Raw genomic sequence first — 22,767 nt, forward strand, 5'->3', positions numbered from 1 at the left:
GGAGATGGTGGCGAAAAACGCTGGTAACAGCAGAGGAACTTTTGCACTGGTCATCTGAATTTATAGCCGAAAATGTAGCAATTCGTTAAAGGAGGAAAATAAATAGTGAAATGGCAGTTATTGATTGGGTGTCTGTTTGCTGGTGTTGCAGGGTTTCTTCAGACGGAGCATCCAGAAGCAGATCGAGTACCGTTGTCTGCGGGACGGGAAGTGCCTCGTGATCCGACTGAACAGGAATCGCTGTCAGTACTGCCGCTTCAAGAAATGCTTGGCCGTCGGCATGTCCCGGGACTGTGAGTACTCTAATACGGACTATTGATTAAGGGGCGTCTCCCATTCCTGTGCGGCCCATGTTAGATGCATAACCCATTATTTCAGCAATAACACTAATTTTAAACTGAATTTCATACTCTTAATTGTTCATATCTCTTATTTTTATCCTTACTTAGGTACTTACAAATGCCTTTCAGACAATCCGAAGGTTCATTGCCCCCTCACATAAGCCCGCCCGCCATTAGTCCCTATCCAGCTTCTACCATCATATCCAATCTCCCTCAAATCCATTTTAATATTATCCTCCCATCTACGTCTCAGCCTCCCCAAAAGTCTTTTTCCCCTCAGGTCTTCCAACTAACACTCTATATGCATTTCTGGATTCGCTCATACGCGCTACATGCCCTGCCCATCTCAAACGTCTAGATTTTATGTCCCTAATTATGTCAGGTGAATAATACAAAGCATACAGTACTGTGTTGTGTAACTTTCTCCATTCTCCTGTAACTTCATCCCTTTTAACCCCAAATATTTTCCTAAGAACCTTATTCACGAACACCCTTAATCTCTGTTCCTCTCTCAAAGTGAGAGTTCAACTTTCACAACCGTACGGAGCAACTGGTAATATAACTGTTTTATAAATTATAACGTTCAGATTTTTTGACAGCAGACTGGATGACAACAGCTTCTCAACCGAATAATAACAGGCATTTCCCATATTTATTCTGTGTTTAATTTCCTCCCGAGTGTCATTTATATTTGTTACTGTTGCTCCAAGATGTTTGAACTTTTCCACCTTTTCAAAGGATAAATTTCCAATTTTTATATTTCCATTTCGTACTATGTTCTGGTGACGAGACATAATCATAAACTATGTATTTTTCAGATTTACTTCCAAACCTATCTCTTTATTTGCTAGTAAAATTCCCATCTTTTCCTTAATCGTTTGTGGATTTTCTCCTAACATATTCACGTCATCCGCATAAACAGCAGCTGATGTAACCCGTTCAATTCCAAATCCTGTCTGTTGTCCTGGACTTTCCTAATGGCATATTTTAGAGCAAAGTGAAAATGTAAAGGTGATAGTGCATCTTCTTGCTTTAACCCACAGTGAATTGGAAAAGCATCCGACACTAACTGACCTATACGGACTCTGCTGTACGTTTCATTGAGGCATATTTTAATTAATCGAACTAGTTTCTTGGGTATATCAAATTCAGTAACAATGTTATATAAAACTTCCCTCTTAACCGAGTCATATGCCTTTTTTAAATCTATGAATAACATATGCACTCTACCCTTATACTTCCATTTTTTCTCCAATATCGGTCGAATACAAAAAATCTTATCAATAGTCGATCTATTACGCCTAAAATCGCACTGATTATCCCCAATAATGTCATCTACATAAGTGTGTGTCGTACCAAACGCTCATTGTTGATGTATTATAAACTAAGTGCGTGTTGACGATAAAAACAGGACAATAAATTAAAATATGGCTGCAGTCTTTGGCAATTTTTACGGTTATTAATAATGGCAAAGTGGTTGACAATTCTTCTAAATATTAAATATTGTATAAACTACATTTTTATAGTCTTACTTGTGGTTTGTGGCGTATCAGAATTCTAGCCAAATTGTTGGGTCTCGCCTGCTATATCAATAAAGTTACGCCGTTGATTTTCGCAGCTTTTATTTTCTATTGTTAGGGTAAGAAAGTACTGCATCTAAAATATCTGACAGATGACACACTCATTTCTTCCCTGGATATGTCACTTATCGTTAATCCAGCGTTTGTGAGAAATAACGACGTTGATTATAGAGTAAGCATAAAATAACAATATTAATATTACCAAGCAATGTGTCACTCAATACATGATATTATTGATTACTTATATCAAGTTTTTAGTAGGCTATTTGTGTTTTCATAACAAAAATAATATATGGCACAACTGATGAGCGATTACGTTAAATAAACGTTCAGACGCCGGTGTTTTAAGTGTAGCATTTGTTCCGCACATCGCCATGGTTACTGCAAATCCCCCTGGATCTACTGCCTCACGTCGCATTGGTAAAAACAGCATTTCGCTTTCATTTGTCACGAAATGATGCGAATCCATTTTGTATGAGACTCGTTTAGATTTTATTAATTCCGGATTAGGACGCCATGTGCACGGTGCGACATTTGACAGTAACCTGTGAAAATGACAAATGTCCCGTGTCGCTTGGCTAATGGGGTGTTGCTAATTATAAAATATCGTGTGTTGCTGGGAGGCATGTTCTCCGGTTCGTATCGATTACCTATTCAAATCTGATGCTTATCCTGTCCAAGATTCGACTTCCATTGTTATAAAGTAAATATTGGCTTGCCTTGTAACCACAGAACTATAAATCAAAGAGTATAGAATAATTAGAATAATATTGCTATAGCTGTACTCTTTGACCAGAATATAGTGTGGTAATCGATCAGGCCCAGTTGTACTATCGATATATTTATATCGGATGTAATAAAGAATCTGTTATTCTGTTGTCGTTAGTAATAAAATAATTACGAAACTGTGACGTAGTTGTATTATTATACACGACGTATATAGTGATTATTAGTCAGGAATTTTCACACGACTTATGAACGAGCTGTTCACTGTATAAGTACAGTATAAAGAAATTAAACGCCTATATAAGAGTTTTTATTAGCGAGACCGTTAGTTTATTTTAGGCTTTGTATTCATCGTCCGCCTTTCCTGAGGCATGTGGGTATGAGGAGAGCAGCCGGCTGGTCAACCACGGGTCTTCATGCGCTGTCGCACCTCGGATTTATTTATTTATTTATTGGATCATTTATTTATTTCTATGTATTAATTTATTCATTGATTCATTTTATTTATTTATTTATTTATTTATTTATTTATTCTTTCATCCATTCATTAATTGTATTGATTTCTTTATTTATTGGTTTATTTATTTATTTTTATTCATATATTAATTTATTCTTTCATTCAATCTCTCATTTATATATTAGTTTATTTATTTATTTATTTATCTATTTACTATTTCATCATTCATTAATTTTATTTTGTTTATTTATTAGTTTATTTATTTATTTTTATTTATATATTCATTTATTCTTTCATTCATTCTTTAATTAATTTACTTATTTATTATTCCATTCATTCATTAATTTTATTTATTTGTTTATTTATTAGTTTATTTATATTTTAATTTATTCTTTCTTTCATTCTTCCATTTATTTATTAGTTTATTTATTTGTTTATTATATAATATTAATTAATTAATTCATTCATTCATTGATTCATTTGATTTATTTATTTATTTGTGCATTCATTCATTCATCAATTTGATTTATTTGTTTATTTATTAGTTCATTTATTTATTTATTTTATGTATTAATTAATTAATTAATTCATTTATTTTATTTATTTATTTACTATTTCATTCATTCATTAATTTTATTTATTTGTTTATTTATTACTTTATTTATTTATTTTTATTTATTTATTTATTAGTTTTTTATTTATTTTATGTATTAATTAATTCATTCATTTTATTTATTTATTTATTTATTTATTATTTCATTAATTCATTAATTCTATTTACTTTTTATTTATTAGTTTATTTATTTTTATTTATGTATTAGTTTATTTATTTCTGTATTTATTTTATGTATTAATTAATTCATTCATTGATTCATTTTATTTATTTATGTAATTATTTATTTATTCGTTTGTTTATTTATTTATTTATTTATTTCATTAATTGTATTTGTTTATTTATTAGTTTATTTATTTATTTTTATTTATATATTAATTTATTCTTTCATTCATTCTTTCATTTATTTATTTATTAGTTTATTTATTAGTTTATTTATTTATTTTATGTATTAATTAATTCATGATTCATTAATTTTATTTATTTGTTTATTTATTTATTTTTATTTTTATATTAATTTATTCTTTCATTCATTCTTTCATTTATTTATTTATTTATTTATTTATTTATTTATTTATTTATTTATTTTATGTATTACTTATCTAATTAATTCATTGATACATTTTATTTATTTGTGTATTTATTTATTTATTTATTTATTTATTTATTCATTCATTTAATTTTATATACGTTCATCTAACTTGCATGTGTAAGATGGCCTGTAATTTTATTTACAAGAGTTGGCAGCCCTGGCTGCAGGAGAGGGAAGATGTAATACGTTGCTTGGGTGTAGATATGGATTTATGCGTGTTTTGAAATAGTTTAACCGTAACTTGAGTTGATTTCCTTTGGTCGCAAACTTCACAGCTGGCCAGTGCGTCGGTCGGTCAGAGGCAGAGATTAACTTGCAAACTAAGGCTGGTGCCGGCGGCATTCGCAATGAGTTACTACTATTATTCCCCGGCACAATCTTGGCAGGAGCGCATACTCGGGAACGGGATAATGCTCACGCCATAATAATGCTCGCCGCGCTGTTCCTCCAACCTGAACGCTTCAGGAAATACTGCGGAGAACTGGACCTCGATATTTCAGACACGGTTATCATGACATAATTTTACACGTTCAAATTCCGCTTTATTTTTATTTTGTTTTTCGTGCCGCATGCCCAAGAGATCGCCCAGAATAGTGCACACTGACAATAAATTTATTAAAACGTATAGAAGTGGGTAAAATGAAATTTTTAAGACCAGTTTCAACATACACTCTGTTAGATAAGAAAAGAAATGAAGATATCCGTAGGGGAGATTGTTGTACATTTAAACACTTTTCCCATTTTATTTTTTTTTTAATTTTGGGAAATGAAATATTTTTAAATGAAAAAATGCTTGAAATAATTATTGAAGATTCCTTTACAACTTCCTGTATGTATTTTCCTGCTTTACAGATCTATTAAGGATGGAAAAAATAAAATGAAGGGATATGTAATGTGTTCAAAGGTACAACAGCTCCATGTACCTTGGGACACATCCTCTTGTAAGCTGGAACACATGGAATATCGATGGGAATATAATTATAAAAACTGACAATCATATTTAAAATGTATTTGCCATCATAAACCTGAGTAGGCTTCTCTGATTGACTTTTTATTTCCTGGAGGAGCCATAACTGCTTCAACAGCTTTCTTCAAGGCATCCGGATCAATTGGGGGCCTCTTAACTCCAGACTTACTTCGTGACATGATCTTAAAATAAAATAAAAACAAAAACCGATAGCATCGTGTAGTTTGAAACATGTTGCATGGTATAAGATGTTTTGTGTTCAAAGGTACAAGAGGGTGCACTTTTAAACAAATATGTCACCCAAAACTAGAGATTCAAATAAATCATGGATTTTAAAATATGTTATTACTCACCAGATGATAGGGAACACACCGTACTTGAAAGATATTAACAAATACGATCTAGTTTTGTGTTAGAAAACATATATCAATGAACGAAATGTTTACTTTTGGTACTAAAAAAACTTCTTTTGTCCACGGAACGCACATTTTGCAATAAATCAAACTGAAATTACGACCTGAGCTACTTAACGGCTTTCTCTACAATCTACTTCAGTTTGAGTCTTCTAGGTGGCAACAAACATTAAAAAACAAAAACTGTTCAAAGGTACACTATGCTAAAGGTACAACAGTCTCCCCTACGAATTAAAAATATTTTCGTTAAAAAAAAAAAAAATAGAAGAGTAGCGAAAAAACTGATATGATCATATCTGCAAAATGCAGGACAACAGATTTCCATTAAAATACTACCGGGTGGTCCAAAAGTAGCAGTACAGTCTATTAGTTAAAAAATTGAAAGAAAAATTAAACATTTGAATGCAGGAATGTGAATTGGGTATGGGGCCCACCTTTTGGGTCATTACGCAAACATGGCTACCATATTGAAATCCGTCATTTTCAATTGACGTCAATATGTTTAGATGGAAAGGGGTATTATGATATATCAAATACTGCCAGAATTTTCCCACGAATTCATCGCTGTAATCGGATTTCACCTAACTGTTACGGTTTAAGTGTTATTGATATTCAAATTTCTCGTGTACGCAGAAAAAATTCGTGATGTTCACCATCTGCAACAAAGAATTACGCAGAGCTGCATCGAGACCTCGCCAGAAGTGCTTCTGAGAGTGTCTGCTGATTGGATTAGGCGACTGGAGCTATGCTTTCAACAAGACAATCGACGTATTGAACACATCATTTAAATTTCCTGTGTGAATTTTGGATGCCAATAACGCCTAAACCGTTACAGTTAGATGAAATCTGATTACAGGAATAAATGCGTGGGAAAATTCTGGTAATGTCTGATATATCATAAGACCCTCATTTAAAAACATTGACGGCAATTCAAAATAGCGAATTTCAAGATAATAATAATAATAATAATAATAACAATAATGGCTTTATTTAACCTGGCAGAGTTAAGGCCGTAAGGCCTTCTCTTGCACTCAACCAGGATTAAAACATACATACATAGTTGAACATACAACTGAATCGGAATTAAGTAATTACATACTGATACAATTTAGGTACATAATGAGATCAAAAGAAGTAGTTACATAAAATTTACCTCATAAAATAAAAATATAATGGAATACATATTAATGTTGTTAGAATCAAATACGAAACACATAAAAACAGAAGCCGATAATTCAATAAAAAATGTACACAGTAAAAATAAAAATAAACACATTAGTATACATATTAGTATTAGATTACAAGTAAGTAGGATTCACATAATTAAATCAGAAACCGACAATTGAATAAAATGTACACAAAAAATAAATAGATTAATAATAAAAAAGCAACACAATAGGCTACATATTGTTGTTAAGTGATAAATACACACGATTTATATGATTACACAATAAAATAAGAAAAAAAAATAAAATAAAAAAATACAGTGGAACACATTGCATTAAATATCTGCAACGCGTTAGGTTTGGCAACTCATAAGATATTTTTCTAATTTACATTTAAAGGAAATTAAAGTTCGGCAGCCCTTGACTTCAGGCGACAGAGAATTCCAGTAACGAGAAGTAGCAACAGTGAAACATGAAGAATAAAGAGATGATGTGTGGATGGATTAGGCATGTTTGGCAGCCATGTTTGTGTAAAACCCCAAAAGATGGATACCTATACCCAATTCATATTGGTGCATTCAAATATTTAATTTATCTTTTATCTTTTGAAATAATAGGCTGTACTGTGACTTTTGGACCACCCGGTGCAATATAATCCATTAGGTAGAAGATCTCAAGAAAGTCCAATTAAAAAATGGATAAAATTAATTTTAAAATAATAGAGACGTAGCGGATCATAAATGGTCCAAATTTGAATGGCTGATGATGATGATGATGATGATGATGATGGTGATGATGATGTAGACCAGTGATCGCCAAAAGCTGTGTCGCGACACATGCCCCTGCCTCCACTCAAGCGTAACCATGGCATCATACCCCCACCCTCTGTTTACAGCCATCACTTCGATATAAGTAAAGACATTTATCAGCAGCGGACGTACGCATGTAATGTTACAAGTGTGTAGGATAATATGTTTCGATGTCTTTTCGAAAACAGATAGTAAGTAAAACTTAATTTTAAGGAGCATGGAAGGAAAAATTTTTATTTTTTGTAGATGTCAAAAATATGAGCTACTTAATTTGTTGTAAAATTTTAAATGAAGTATAAAAGAACAATGTACGTTGTCATTATTTTTCTTCTTATGAAGACTACCACGCCCTTACCTGTAACTTGAATAATAAACGAACAATGAAAAGTAACGGCTTCTATGTCTTAATCGGGGTAAAATACTTCGACGTTTCTTTCGACGTATGTAGTGTAATTTGAATATTTCATTAATAAATAAACAATAAAAAGTATTGGCTTCTATGTTTTAATCGGTGTAGAATACTTCCATGTTTTTTTCTACGTATGAGTGTAATTTGAATATTTCATTAATAAATAAACAATAAAAAATATCGGCTTCAATGTCTTAATGGGAGTAAAATACTTCAACTTTTTTTTTAAGTATGTAGTGTAATTTACAACTTCGTGACCAGTCTGGTACGTTTTTCTAATTTCAAATATCTGCTGCTGTAAAGTACACGCTCTTTCTATGGTAAATAAGAAAATAAATTTATTTTATTTTATTAATAATACAAAAATAATTAATAGGAGGATAAAAATTAACATGGGAGAAAGTATGTATAGTTATATATAGAAGAATAATATATTGCTTTCGTTTTTTGGTCACAATCTGCCGCTGCACTGTTATTCACTGCATTACCTGAGGAGATACCCACTGCACCCCTCTCCCAGCGATAGTGGTGTGCGGGTTGCATTTCTATTACGTAACAATTTCGTGGTGTTTGGCAACAGTAGACAGTCCCTCTACTGAAATACCTAACGTAGAGCTGGTAATCCTAGTTCAGGAATTCATCTTCATCACTTTTTAACAAAAACAAACCGAGTGGGCAATAACAATAGATAGCAATAGTAGCTTTGCTGTAGCTATTGAATGAGAAGCTCTGTGTTTAAGCCGGAGATCTCCTGAGTGTCTGTGATGTGTTCCAGCGGTGCGGTACGGCCGCGTGCCCAAGAGATCGCGGGAACGGAGCGGCGAGGAGCCGGCGACTGCGACGCGCGTGTCCACGTCGGACGCGGAGCAGTCGGACGCCGAGACGAAGCAGCTGGCCGTGTACGACGTCATCCTCACCGTGTCGCAGGCCTTCCACGCCAACTGCGGCTACACCGAGGAGCAGACCCGCGGCCTCGTCAGGAAACCCCTCCAGGCGCAGCCGGTATGTACAGTACACCTTCGCCACCCATACGTGCTCTAGTGGATTACTTCACAGGGTGATCAGATTTTAAATTATTAAAAAATTCTGGACACTCTTATGCAATACTGAATTGTCAAAGAATAGTACATTATGCAACGAGCCCATAATGGTAGTAATTAAGACGCAAGTATGATTGTTTATGAAACAAGCGCAAGCGAGTTTCATAATTTTCATACGAGCGTCTTAATTACCATTATAGGCAAGTTTCATACCACTTTTTATGCTCGACCATATTTCTAACTTGAAAGTATTCAAAATTATGGTTATGTGCGAACTGACCTGAATTGTGAGATGTGCGCAGACGCGAAAGTATTGATTTTTTCCGAGGCTTCGGGCGTCGACTAGACTCCTTGTCTCCCACATTCCCATAATGCACCATCGTGTGATTACGCTAGTATAGCTAGAGTCCATAAAGACAGATAGAATAATGAAAATGTATACGGAATATTGCATTTCTTAAAATTCTTCCTACCCAAATCTTTATGTCAGTAGTTATCCTGTATGTAATACGGGGTATTTTATAAGTAGGCCTAACTGATCACTTGAAAAATTGACCAATTTTTTTTACGATTTTTGGCCGTGTTGTACATCTCTGCTAATAAGAAACTTTCCCGGTGCCGTACACTCGATTTGGTTACGTGTTTGCCCGCCAGAAGTCGATCTAGTCAAATTCGTTCTATTATATGCGTGTTTGCATTGCTATAACAAGTGAGCAGCATGCATGGGATGTTGGAATCTTGCTTGGCGAAATATTTCCTGACAGGTGGATCGGTCGTGCAGATACATTTGCTTGGCCGCCATTATCTCCAGACTTAACTCTTCTGGATTTATTTTTATGGAAAACCCTGCATCTTATTCTCAACACCCTTAACCTCTTTTCCTCTCTCAAAGTGAGAGTCCAAGTTTCACAATCATACAGAACAATCTGTAGTAGGCCTATAACTGTTTTATAAATTCTATCAGTTTTTTTAAAGCAGACTAGATGTCAAAAGCTTCTCAATCGAATAACAACAGGCTAACAATAATAATAATAATAATAATAATAATAATAATATAAAATATTGATTTCTATTCTAGTAATTCAATTTATCTTATTCTTCATATCTCCTCTAATCCTTGTGTTATAATTATATCCTTCACTTCTTCTATGACAGACATAAAATATATAAACGCTAGGCTCTAATCTTTAATTCTCACTTTCTCTTTACTATAAACAAGAATTTACCTACTTTTCTCATACTATCTACATCAAGTGATCTACATATTTTCTTAAAGGATAAGCACATAAGGCCTGTTAATATTTAAGAAGTTTTTAATCGATCCTCGCTTTCCTTACACTGTCCGGTATAATAATAGTGTTTTGAGGACTAGCGGAACTATTTCAAAGTTTATTTATTTGTATGCAATCTTTGGCTTTGACTTATCCCGTGGTTAGAAAGTTCGCTTACACTATCAGAAAGTTCTAGGTCAGATATCTTTGAACGTCAGTGTAAAGTAGCTCTGAATGGGGATTTATACAACATTAATAGTATGCACTTGCCTAAATCTTAGAATTTAAAAATAAAATGAAATTGGAGTTATGAAATAGTAATATGCGTTACAAGAGCGGTATGTTGAAGTTTTCATGTTCGAGGAAAAGTTTGAAAAAGCGAAACGTAGTTGAAATTTTTTTAATTTCCGAAAATTGAAAGAAAACATACTGCTCGTGTATCGTACATTATTTTGTGCGAAGATCGTTTGTTACATACCTGAAAGAGGAATTTCTAATTAGTTGCAATGAAATCTCCATCTTGGTTTTTGTTCAATGACGGCAAATTTTGCAAAACAAAAATATCTATCAACATTGTTGCTTTAAAATGTTTTCTGTGTTTACTATACTCTAGCAGGCCGTGATATACGTCTGTCTTTTTTTCCCCCGATCTATAAATGCGAACTTAAAACAAACGGTAAGGTTATGTAATGATTTATTTTTCATTTTAATATTTTATCAATATTATTTATATAACATATTGCAGTAATAACATCGGCATCTGGAATCTTGTTGATTTTTTCACGGCTTCCTTAATGTTACTTGCATCACGAATGCAGTAACTTTAATGGAGTTGTAGAGTTTACTTAATTTTTGCAAATATTTAAAAACAATAATTAACAGTGCAATTTAGGTGAAATTGCAGTGGTAAGTTTCCAATTTATAATTATTACTATATTGAACATCTCTAAAAATAATATGTTAAAAGCCTAAAGCAGTAAAATCAATATGTCACTTAAGCGGTAAGAAGAGGGAAATTGTTATGTGTGTTAGGTTGGGAATACTGAATGTGGAATTTTAGGCTTTCCGCGGATTGTTTTTGTGCGGAAACCAAGCAAATACGCACGATCTCGCACAAAATATATTTTGTGTTCACTCCAGTAATCTAAAATTTATCTTGTTTGTGTATAGTGTAGTGAAGAAAATAAACTTATCACAAGATGATAAAAAATGTATCATTAAGCATCGCCCAAAAACTTTAAATAAAAATTATGTGACCATCGTGGCTTTTTGTAAGTAGTTCCCTTTAATTTCAACTTGTAATAAATGTATACATTAGAAGTGATAGAATTTGATATACAGAAAGTTTATTAATTGCTAAATGTCTCTCTCAGTGCCTTAACGTTTGTCGCTATTTCTTTGATACACCCTATATGTGTGTAGGGCGAATATACCCATAGACGCCCCTTGTACAAAAAGCGCCCTCTGGCTTATTGGCAACGCACTTTGAACTGAAACAAGAGTTTCGAGCTATGCCCAAGATCAATATGCTGTAACGGCTGCAGACTGGCTCAACACAGCGAAGTAGCGACTTGCTCCCTTCATTTGGCTTTTCCATCAATGTCGAGTGTTAAAATAGAACTGAACAATTTTAATAATGCAATGCAGTATTTTCAGAGTGGCTTTGACATGTATATTGGCTCTCCAAGTTTAATTTACGATGTGATCCATGAATGACACAAAGAGGATACTGGCACGACAACATTTCATGATAGCATTTAGCTGTCAACAAACAGACAATTCATCGAGGAACTTGAATACAAGCAAAAACTTCCCTTCATTTCTAGTGGAAGGAAATATTGGCCTGGTAGATATGATATGGATATTTAACTGTGCTGCATTAATTGCTGAGTTTCATAGCTTCTGCACCGAGCGAGGGACTCATGCGTTCCGCATTCGGGAGGTCCGTGGTTCAATTCCCGGACCGATCAACCTGACTGTGTTTTTTCCGTGGTTTTCCACAGTTACTTAGGCAAATGCCAGTTTAGAATTTTCATTGCCACGGTCCATTTCCCTTCTCCTCTCGTGTAGAAAAAGAATTTAGATGCCATATCATTTAAATGTTATGTTTTATTTAACGATGCTCGCAACTGCCAAAGTTATATCATTGTCAGCGGTGTGCCGGAATTTTGTCCCGCAGGAGTTCTTTTACATGCCAGTAAATCTACTGACATGAGCCTGTCACATTTAAACACACTTAATTGCCATCGGCCTGGCCCGGGATCGAACCCGCAACCTCAGGCATAAAAGGCCAACGCTATACCAACTCCGCCAACCGGGCCGACGTCATATAATTTATTTTCTCATTCCAAAGGGCGCTTTGACACCTTGGAAAGGCCATTGGAATGGATCCTGTGCTACTTAGTCACCTTGGCGGTATGAACTTAGAGCGGGGGAGTAGAGGGGCCCCCATTCGGTGAGCGGGTGAGGGGTCACATGCGGCCAGTGTGCTGGTACACCTCATCCTCATTCATTCCATAAATTCGGGGTGCACAATAGGCCTCAGTATGGCCGACGTGTAAAGGGTCGTCCCTAAACCGCCCCTAGCCACCGTTACCTAACCTAACCTACCTTCTGTGGAATTGATAATGACGAAGTGGTATTCTGGGGAGATGAGGCCGAGAATTCGCGATGGGATTACTTGAAATTTGCCTTACAGTTGTGCAAAACCTCAGGAAACCGAAGCAAGGAAATCAGTCCAAGCTAGATTCAAACCCGCTCACGGCTTCGGCGATTGTAATCTTAAGTTCTTGCGTCCTTTGGCCGGATGATTACACACATAGTGAATGAAGAGATCATTTGGTAAAGGAATATTGGTCTGTCGTAAAGCTCTCTTTTTTGTTAAAAGATTGTCGCTTTGTTACATAAGGTGAAATGGAAGGAATACGTTTAGAGTTTCATTATGAATCAGTAATATATTTTAACATATAGGGGAGAGGGAGGCAGGTTGGCTCAAATTTTATGTTTCATTTTTTTTTTTCTGTAATTTGCAAAGCATTTTATGAAATCCTCAAAGATGGTCGTTCTACGTGGTTCTTTGGCTATATGGAGAGATTTTTTAAATTTAGATTTCACCACGATTTAAAATTAAAATTTTGTATTATTTTGAAACGTGCAGATTGAGTCAACTTACCCCGCCCTGGAGGCAGATTGACACATGATATTAGGTAAATTGGCTACATGTTAAATAAGAGCAAAGTGCATATAAGATTAGATTTTTTTTAAATTTAGAACTTATTTTTTTACACAGGCAAATGATCCAATTTGATGAACGCACATAAATATATAACCATGGAGTTAAACACTCAGATAAAATAAGAACTGAATCCTAGAAAAACAAGGTATAAAAATTAATTTTGAACTTGTAAATGACTATAGGTATATTATATTGTCTTATTAAAAAGTATCTGAGAAGGAGTTTATGCAAACAAACGTTCTGTTTCCATCTGTAAAATTTTTATTGGCCATAATTTACACTCCAAGAACTGTATCTGCCCTTCACCTGGTGCACATTCTGAGTAAGATTTAACACAATACAGGCAATATGTCTCTCTGTCTTCTTCGTTATTTTCCCTTTTTGAATTATTCTTTGTCTTTCGACGGTCTTAAGATTCCTTTTCTCACTACTAAAGTCTCCTCTTGTATTTTTGTTGAACAAATTAATTATCCTTTTTCGATATCCTCTCCTCTAGTACTTTCTTAACTGGAGAGTCAGTAAATATCGCAGTAGACAATTTTCCCCTTATGACCTCATCCGTAGTTTGCCTACAATACCGAATGTAAGTCTGGAATTGGATATTAAAATCCTTGGCCCTAGTTATCTAACTTTACAACACTGAGAGCTCGTAGCATCATATTGTCAGAAGTAGTTGCTCTGTCAGTTTTTTTTTTTTTAAGTCCTCAAGAAGAAAATTGAGAATGTGGAGAAAACATTTTGTAGCACTTTCGAGGTGATATTAGCACAGGCTTCAATGATACGGTTCTTTAAGTGTTCCACATTCTCAATTTTCTCTTCTTATACCAAGCTCTTTATGTAACTCCAAAAGGAAAAAATCAAGGGCTGTTAAATCTGGAGACCTGGCCGGCCATTCTACTGGTCCACGCCTACCAATCCAATGTCCAGGGAACTGTTCGTCCAGTTAGGTGCAACATTTCTCTGGCTTAACCCACCAGAATGAAGAATGATATCAATTCTTCTCTCTTTCGATAATGCCATCATAAAAATCAAGACATTTGTTAAAGGAAAGTTAAAAAAAAATTATGTTTTATTTAACGACGCTCGCAACTGCAGAGGTTATGTCAGCGTCGCCGGATTTGCCGGAATTTTGTCCCGCAAGAGTTCTTTTACATGCCAGTAAATCTACTGGCATGAGCCTGTCGCATTTAAGCACACTTAAATGCCATCGACCTGGCCCGGGACCGAACCCGCAACTTTGGACATAGAATGCCAGCGCTATACCAACTCGCCAACCAGGTCGACGAAAGCTTAAAATGATCACAACAATGCATTGAAACTGTCACAGGTTAACCAAACAGTAAAGCAGAAAAAATTAATTACCAGCATTGCATAAAAACACCTTTTCCAAAGTCTCCTTAGTACTGTACCATGTTACAAAATATCTGTAGATGCAGTAACTAATGTTTGTGTCTTTATGACAGTTATATTTAAATAATTTGAAAACAATTAGAGATATCTCAAAACGGATTGCGTCATTGATTTTTTCAGAAAATTTCACATGATTATGAGTACCTACATGACCGCCTTTGCGTCTAAAATTTCAAAGTTGCATCCAAAATGGTGGCTTTTACGATAGCTGAGGGCTAGAATCGAATGTGTCACTGGTAGAGCATTTGGTCTTACAAATACTGGTGTAACACCTATAGTAATCGAAAATCAAGCATATGGAAGATATTTATATGGTTCCAGAATTTTTTATTCACCCTGTATATTCTTGGCAAATAACGAGTATTTTTGTAAGTTACGATTTCAAAGCAAGTTTTTGTTGCTTCAAGAAAATATCCATGAATCAGTTATGTAACAGCTCCAGGGCAGGGTGTGTGTGTTAAGAAGGCGGTGTGTTGTTGCAGCCGGCGGCAGCGGGGGGCTCGAGTCCCGAGGGGCCCGAGGTGGCGTCCTCGACGGCGGAGTCCTTGGAGCAGCAGCGGGTGTGGCTGTGGCAGCAGTTCGCGACGCACGTCACCCCCAGCGTGCAGAGGGTGGTGGAGTTCGCCAAGCGGGTGCCAGGTAACGACTGCTGTTCCTTTATTTCTCCTTTTATCCTCTTTCTCATATTCGTCTTTCTCTTACAACATTTATCTCCCTTTTCTTCTTCCCTCCTCGTGTCCTTCACTTCTTTCTCCTTTTCCTTAATCCGATCTCTCTCGTTATTTTTACACTTGAACCTCCTTGCCGTTATCTGCTTTCATTATAAGTCTCCCCCCTCTTATATCCAAGTCTTCTTTTCCTATCTTAGCATGCAGGCTTTCACGGCCGGTGTCTAGTTGAAACAGAGCTTCCGGGCTAAGATGCCGTGGTCTACTGGTGCTGACGTTACCAGACGTTTCGTCTACTTCTACGGCAGACATCTTCAGTGGTTAGGTATCCTCGGTCGAAGTCTTCTGCTCGGGATACCTGTAGCAACTGATGACCTGACTGGTTGCTCGTCCTTATTTATAGATATATAAATAAGGACGAGCAACCAGTCAGGTCATCAGTTGCTACAGGTATCCCGAGCAGAAGACTTCGACCGAGGATACCTAACCACTGAAGATGTCTGCCGTAGAAGTAGACGAAACGTCTGGTAACGTCAGCACCAGTAGACCACGGCATCTTAGCCCGGAAGCTCTGTTTCAACTTCTTTTCCTATGTTTTCACTTCTACATCACCATCCTCTTCCTTCTTATCTACTTCCCATTTCATTCTCTCTACATCTCCTATTGTCTTTATACAGGGTGTATGTTTATACAGGATATACATGCATAGTGAGCCAATTAGAAATACTCTATTTTCGGAAATACATAACATTAATTTATAATGGATAAACTGTTGGAAAGAGTAGACTCTAAAGATGAGCAAGACTTTTTATTGTGTTTTTTTGAGGCTCAATTAAAATCTTATAGAGGTCAATACACAAGGATGCGAAAAATGTGGTTTTTCAAGACAATTTATTACTTCATAATGCAGAAACTGAATGTTGGTAAAATTAATAAATTAATGATTTTTCAAATAATCAAAATTAAAAATGATGCTCTATGTGACCGCCATTTGCCCGCACAACCATTTGTCTTCTCCATTGTCCAATAGCACTGGATATGTCTTTGATCAAGCCGGTCCCAACATTCAAGAAGGCGTTGTCTTATATGTTCAATATTACGCATTCTTGTTTTGTAGTGAACTGCTTTCTGTAGTTGACTCCGTACAAAATAGTCCATAGAATTAAGATCTCGTTTGAAACTTCAGCGGAAACCATCAGAGAATCTGAGAAATGCGATCTTTCACGCAATAATCTCTCAGGAAGGATATATCCATATCTTGCTAAACGGAAGTAGCACTAAAGTTGACAATTAGGGACTTTCATATTAAAATGCTGTGTTAATTATTTTATTAATCCCTGCTGCTTTACACTCTATTGCCTAAGGAACATTTACTAAATATGTTGACGGTTAAATAATTGACTTGCAAGTTGTGCTACAGGGAATATGATTATTATACTAATCTAAATCCGTGATCATCAGGGCCTAAACGTAGTAATTGTAAACAACAAGAAAAACCATAATTCTGACGACAAAATATATTCTGATTTTCTGGAATTATAACCACAAATTTTCACCAATTTTATAATTATTTGTAAGTAACATGAATGAACATAACCAAATTGTTTGATTATATTACACTAAAAGGAGTTGCAAAATAAAAGAAAGGACAGAACAAAATATTCACTACGGAGATTCGAAGCATGCTGTGGAGGTAGCCCAAATCAGCGCCTTGTATTATGTAGTTAACTAAAGCGGCGCACGGAGGTTTACGGTAGTGAACTGCGCGCTCACCCGAAGGGACTTGAAAATTTTAAATGCTCAAGAGACCGGCCAGTTTCATTTTGACCAAGTGTACAAACGTTGGAGACTAAAGAACTATGGATATCTGAAAAGTAATGTCGTTTCCAATAAAGAATGATTGCAAGTGGAATTCCTGTCCGTTTCCTCCAAAGAAGAACGAGTTTCCACCTGCTGTAACATTGCATTCTGAAAGTAAATCCCTCTGGTTCAGTGCGATATGGTTGATTGCAGGTTTCTGTGACCTGAGTCAGGACGACCAGCTGATCCTCATCAAGGTTGGCTTCTTCGAGATCTGGCTGGGGCATGTGGCGCGGCTCACCTCCGACTCCTCGCTCACCTTCGCCGATGGCACCTACATCACCCGCCAGCAGATGGACATCATGTACGATGTAAGTCAGGTCCACCGACCACATAACGCCTTTGACCATGCAGCTACGTTGCAGGGTAAATAATCGAGAGATGATTTAAAACTCCTGTATGTGGGAACTATTTGAGTCTTTGCTCAGTATTGTAGATGCAGAAAGATCCAGCGATTCGAAACTACGTATCACTTCATCAACGGACAAGATAAAGAAAAGGGAACCAACCTGTTGATCTGTTAGTTCTTGTTTGTAACAAGTTGTTTATACTGTGCGACACAAAAGTCACTTGCCAAATGGGGAAACATTATTGTTTTGAATGAATGACGTACGCAGAATTTTCTCTAGTGTCAATATTAAAGTTGTTTACTGCTTACATTGTTGGTATTTTAATTTTGTATATTATTATTAGTATTATTATTATTATTATTATTATTATTAGTTGGGAGGCCGGAGAGAAAAAGACCTTTGGGGAGGCCGAGACGTAGATGGGAGGATAATATTAAAATGGATTTGAGGGAGGTGGGATATGATGATAGAGACTGGATTAATCTTGCTCAGAATAGGGACCAATGGCGGGCTTATGTGAGGGCAGCAATGAACCTCCGGGTTCCTTAAAAGCCAGTAAGTAAGTAAGTAAGTATTATATTATTATTATTATTATTATTATTATTATTATTATTATTATTATTATTATTATTGTCATTATTATGTTACGGTATATTTATTAATATTATACTATATTATATAGAATATATTTATGAATATCCTTATAAAACATTTGAAACGCAATTTTTTCACTGCCATCCAATTTTTAACAAATTTTAACTTGTGTTTAATTTTTTACAATAAAAAATGCTTGTGTCATCATTACCCTTACACAATAATGTTTATGTGTATGTATTTATTCACACTGCAAATGGGTATATACCCGGTGACAGTGGTAACTAATTACACTCAATAATGACAATAATAGGGTAAACTAGGGTCTGTTGGACAGTCGGGCATGTTTACACTCCGTACTTTAACGTGTTACCACGCCACTTATGGGCACCACATTCAGCTAGAAGTCAATGACGGAAGTAGCCACGAGTGAGTGTCCAACATGCCCAACTATCCAACAGACCCTAGTTTACCCTAAACACAATTAATAAAAAATATAATTAATAATAAATTAATAATACTAATAATTAATGCTAGTAATAAAATACCAATAATTAATTCTAGTAATAATATATACAGAGCGTTCATTTCAAAACTTCCCAGTCTAAATAACTGCATAATTTAAATTCAATTTAATTAAACAAAAAAAAAACACGTAAATTTAGATATTGAGGGAGAAGTTTAAAACCAGTCTTAATTGCATATTAGGTTTCACTCCCAGTCACCCCCACTTTGAAATTTAAATTGGCACTCCTATCTTGTGAAACTTAAATTTGAAAAAGTATTCAATTGTTTATATATCTCATTCGTTTTCGCATCTTTTGTTTTCTATCGTCGCCTGGAAACCTGGATTGTTGTTATTGTTGATTAGAGCTGAAGAGAATAAAGCTTACTTACTTACTTACTTATTGGCTTTTAAGGAACCCGGAGGTTCATTGCCGCCCTCACATAAGCCCGCCATTGGTCCCTATCCTGAGCAAGATTAATCCATTCTCTATCATCATAACCCACATCCCTCAAATCCATTTTAATATTATCCTTCCATCTACGTCTCGGCCTCCCCAAAGGTCTTTTTCCCTCCGGCCTCCCAACTAACACTCTATATGCATTTCTGGATTCGTCCATAAGTGCTACATGCCCTCCACATCTCAAACGTCTTGACTTAATGTTCCTAATTATGTCAGGTGAAGAATATAATGCGTGCAGTTCTGTGTTGTGTAACTTTCTCCATTCTCCTGTAATAAATTGTATTTGTATCCTACAATCAGCTGACCATAACAATCTAGGTTGCCAGGCGACGATAGAAAATAAAAGCTGCGAAAACAAATGAATGAAATGTATAAACAATTGAATACTCTTTCAAATTTAAGTATCACAAGATAAGGGTGTCATTTGGAATTTCAAAGGACGGGTGGCTGGTTGTGAGGGGGTGAAACCTAATATGCAATTAAGACTGGTTTTTAACTTCCCTCTCAATTTGTAAATGTATGAGTTTTTTGTTTAATTAAAGTGAATTTAAATTATATAGTTATTTGGACTGGGAAGTTTTGAAATGAACACTCTGTATGTAGGCATAGTCAACAGTTACCTGTATATGATAGGTAAGACACTTTACATAGAAACAATCAAATATATTGAAATATGTGTAATTTTTTTAAAAGTTGAAGGGGGAATTCGAACCCGGTAACCCTCTTTGCATACGCCTCTGTCTTGAATTGACAAATGTAGGACCATGAGAAATTATTTTCTTTGGAATAAATATCTTTGTAACCACATATCACCACGAAATACCGTACAGCACAAAATTATTACATTGGTTTAATGTTTTTACGTAATATTTTAGTAGAAAGAGGAAATAAAATGAATTCCCATAAACTGTAGTAAATTTTCTGCGCCTAACGAATCTACACCTGCTATGATAGACTATTTCACTTATAAAACTACCTTTGCCAAGAAAAAATTTATTTACACGCCTAGTCTGACCGGCAACCAGAAACACAAGCTTGTCAGAGAAGTAGTCGCCATAGCAAGGCGTATTGTAACTTGGAACTTTACTTTTTGATTTCATCTGATACTAAATTAACGTAGCCTACAACATTTTCCATTTGTGTTTATACTGATACGTTTACTCATTACTCCATAATATTTCATTTATTAGTTTTATTGTGCCTTTAGTCTGATTAAGGTTTTTTCCTCACTTTAACACAGCTCATTGCATAGAGAGGTAATGAACGCGCATGATACAGCATTATTTTCAGAAATAAGAGATATTCTGAGCTGTACGACAAATCGCATTACAGCAGTGTTTTGTTTAATCCTTGTTTGTGTAATTTTATACTAAAGCATTAAAATCGTACACTATGCTTAAGTAAATCACTTCAACGCAGAACTTGTGAAACTTTCATTATATTCAAACCATAACAACCCATCACCGTAAAAAATAGCTTGTTACGAAATCTTTAAATTAGCCTCGAAATGGGACTGATTCTCTGGTAGGAGAAAATCTACAAGCGATTAGGGAAAACACGGGAATTTTACTTGAAGCAAGTAAAGAGATAGGTTTGGAAGTAAATCCCGAAAAAAACAAAGTATATGATTATGTCTCGTGACGAGAATATTGTACGAAATGGAGATATAAAAATTGGAAATTTATCTTTTGAAGAGGTGGAAAAATTCAAATACCTGGGAGCAACAGTAACAAATATAAATGATACTCGGGAGGAAATTAAACGCAGAATAAATATGGGAAATGCGTGTTAATATTCGGTTAAGAAGCCTTTATCATCCAGTCTGCTGTCAAAAAATCTGAAAGTTAGAATTTATAAAACAGTTATATTACCGGTCGTTCTTTATGGTTGTGAAAATTGGACTATCACTTTGAGAGAGGAACATAGGTTAAGGGTGTTTGAGAATAAGGTGCTTAAAAATATTGGGGCTAAGAGGGATGAAGTTACAGGAGAATGGAGAAAGTTACACAACACAGAACTGCACGCATTGTATTCTTCATCTGACATAATTAGGAACATTAAATCCAGACGTTTGAGGTGGGCAGAGCATGTAGCACGTATGGGCGAATTCAGAAAAGCACATAGAATGTTAGTTGGGAGGCCGGAGGGAAAAAGACCTTTGGGGAGGCCGAGACGTAGATGGGAAGATAATATTAAAATGGATTTGAGGGAGGTGGGATATGAGGATAGAGACTGGATTAATCTTGCTCAGGATAGGGACCAATGGCGGGCTTATTTGAGAGCGGCAATGAACCTCCGGGTTCTTTAAATCCAGTAAGTAAGTGAGTTATGACTCTAACCAACTCATTTGATCGTATGGCAAGTTCATTTAAAACAGTTTCAAATATAATTACGATCATAAAAACAAAAAAGTGCATTTTATTTATTTTTCAGAATTATTTCACCACAGTGTCCCCTTAACGGATAAATAGTTTCTTTCTTTACTCCCGCGAATCGTCCTTTTGGCCAGCCCTACCTCAAGAAGGCAGCTGCGCGTGAAAATTTAATTGCTTTCCAGGTGCGCGGTCATCTGCATAAGATATATTGACAAACACGAAATATGGCTCCGATTTTCAGTTATGTTCGATAAATCCGTTGTATTTTGACGCACTGCCAACTTCTGCGCGTTACCCTGTCTGGGATTGCATTGATTTTCCTTTGTTATCGTGCCGTACTTCTTCGGCGTTCTGTCTTATAATTTGATAATTGTTTTATAGAGTTCTGCATTTCAGTCTTACGGAGTTCATGTACGTGAGGTAAGAATCGTGTATACCATACATAAGTAACAATATGGTTGATGGTCACGTCCCTTTTAATGTTGGACTTTCTTAACAGAGTTCTTTAATAATTACAGCATGTATACATGAGCGAATTCACAAAATACTGTACGTGTTAAGGCTGGTTCACAATAAACCGGGAACGGAAACGACAACGAGAACGGAAATAATGTTAAAATAAATGTATTTAAATGTGAGCATTTACAATAGTTCATTGTGAATGCTCACATCTAAATATATTTATTTTAACAATATTTCCGTTCTCGTTATCGTTTCCGTTTCCGGTTTATTGTGGATCAGGCTTTACTATTCCGGCTCCATATAATGTTATCGACACAGTTCCTTAATTCTTAGACACGTAAAAAATGTATCGGTTTTTCTACACCCTCTTCTACCATCGCATCGTCTGTCGTCTTGTGCAGCTAATCTTGCGTGATGATTGTAATGATCTCATCCAGATGAGCTGTGAAATAAGTTTGTTT

The 22,767-nt window shown here is 35.3% G+C and overlaps 1 protein-coding gene across 2 annotated transcripts in view; it reads left to right on the forward strand.

Annotated features, from left to right (window-relative positions):
• Positions 1 to 22,767, forward strand: part of Eip78C (Ecdysone-induced protein 78C) — a 684,862-nt gene that overhangs the window by 630,160 nt on the left and 31,935 nt on the right. For both annotated transcript variants that reach the window (XM_069830402.1, XM_069830401.1), the window contains 4 exons: positions 152 to 293; positions 8,849 to 9,075; positions 15,512 to 15,668; positions 17,711 to 17,868. In XM_069830402.1, the coding sequence (XP_069686503.1) occupies positions 152 to 293; positions 8,849 to 9,075; positions 15,512 to 15,668; positions 17,711 to 17,868 (684 nt within the window). The remainder of the gene's footprint in view (positions 1 to 151; positions 294 to 8,848; positions 9,076 to 15,511; positions 15,669 to 17,710; positions 17,869 to 22,767) is intronic.

Source organism: Periplaneta americana, chromosome 7 (genome assembly GCF_040183065.1).
Source record: "Periplaneta americana isolate PAMFEO1 chromosome 7, P.americana_PAMFEO1_priV1, whole genome shotgun sequence".
Taxonomy (NCBI): Eukaryota; Metazoa; Arthropoda; class Insecta; order Blattodea; family Blattidae; genus Periplaneta; species Periplaneta americana.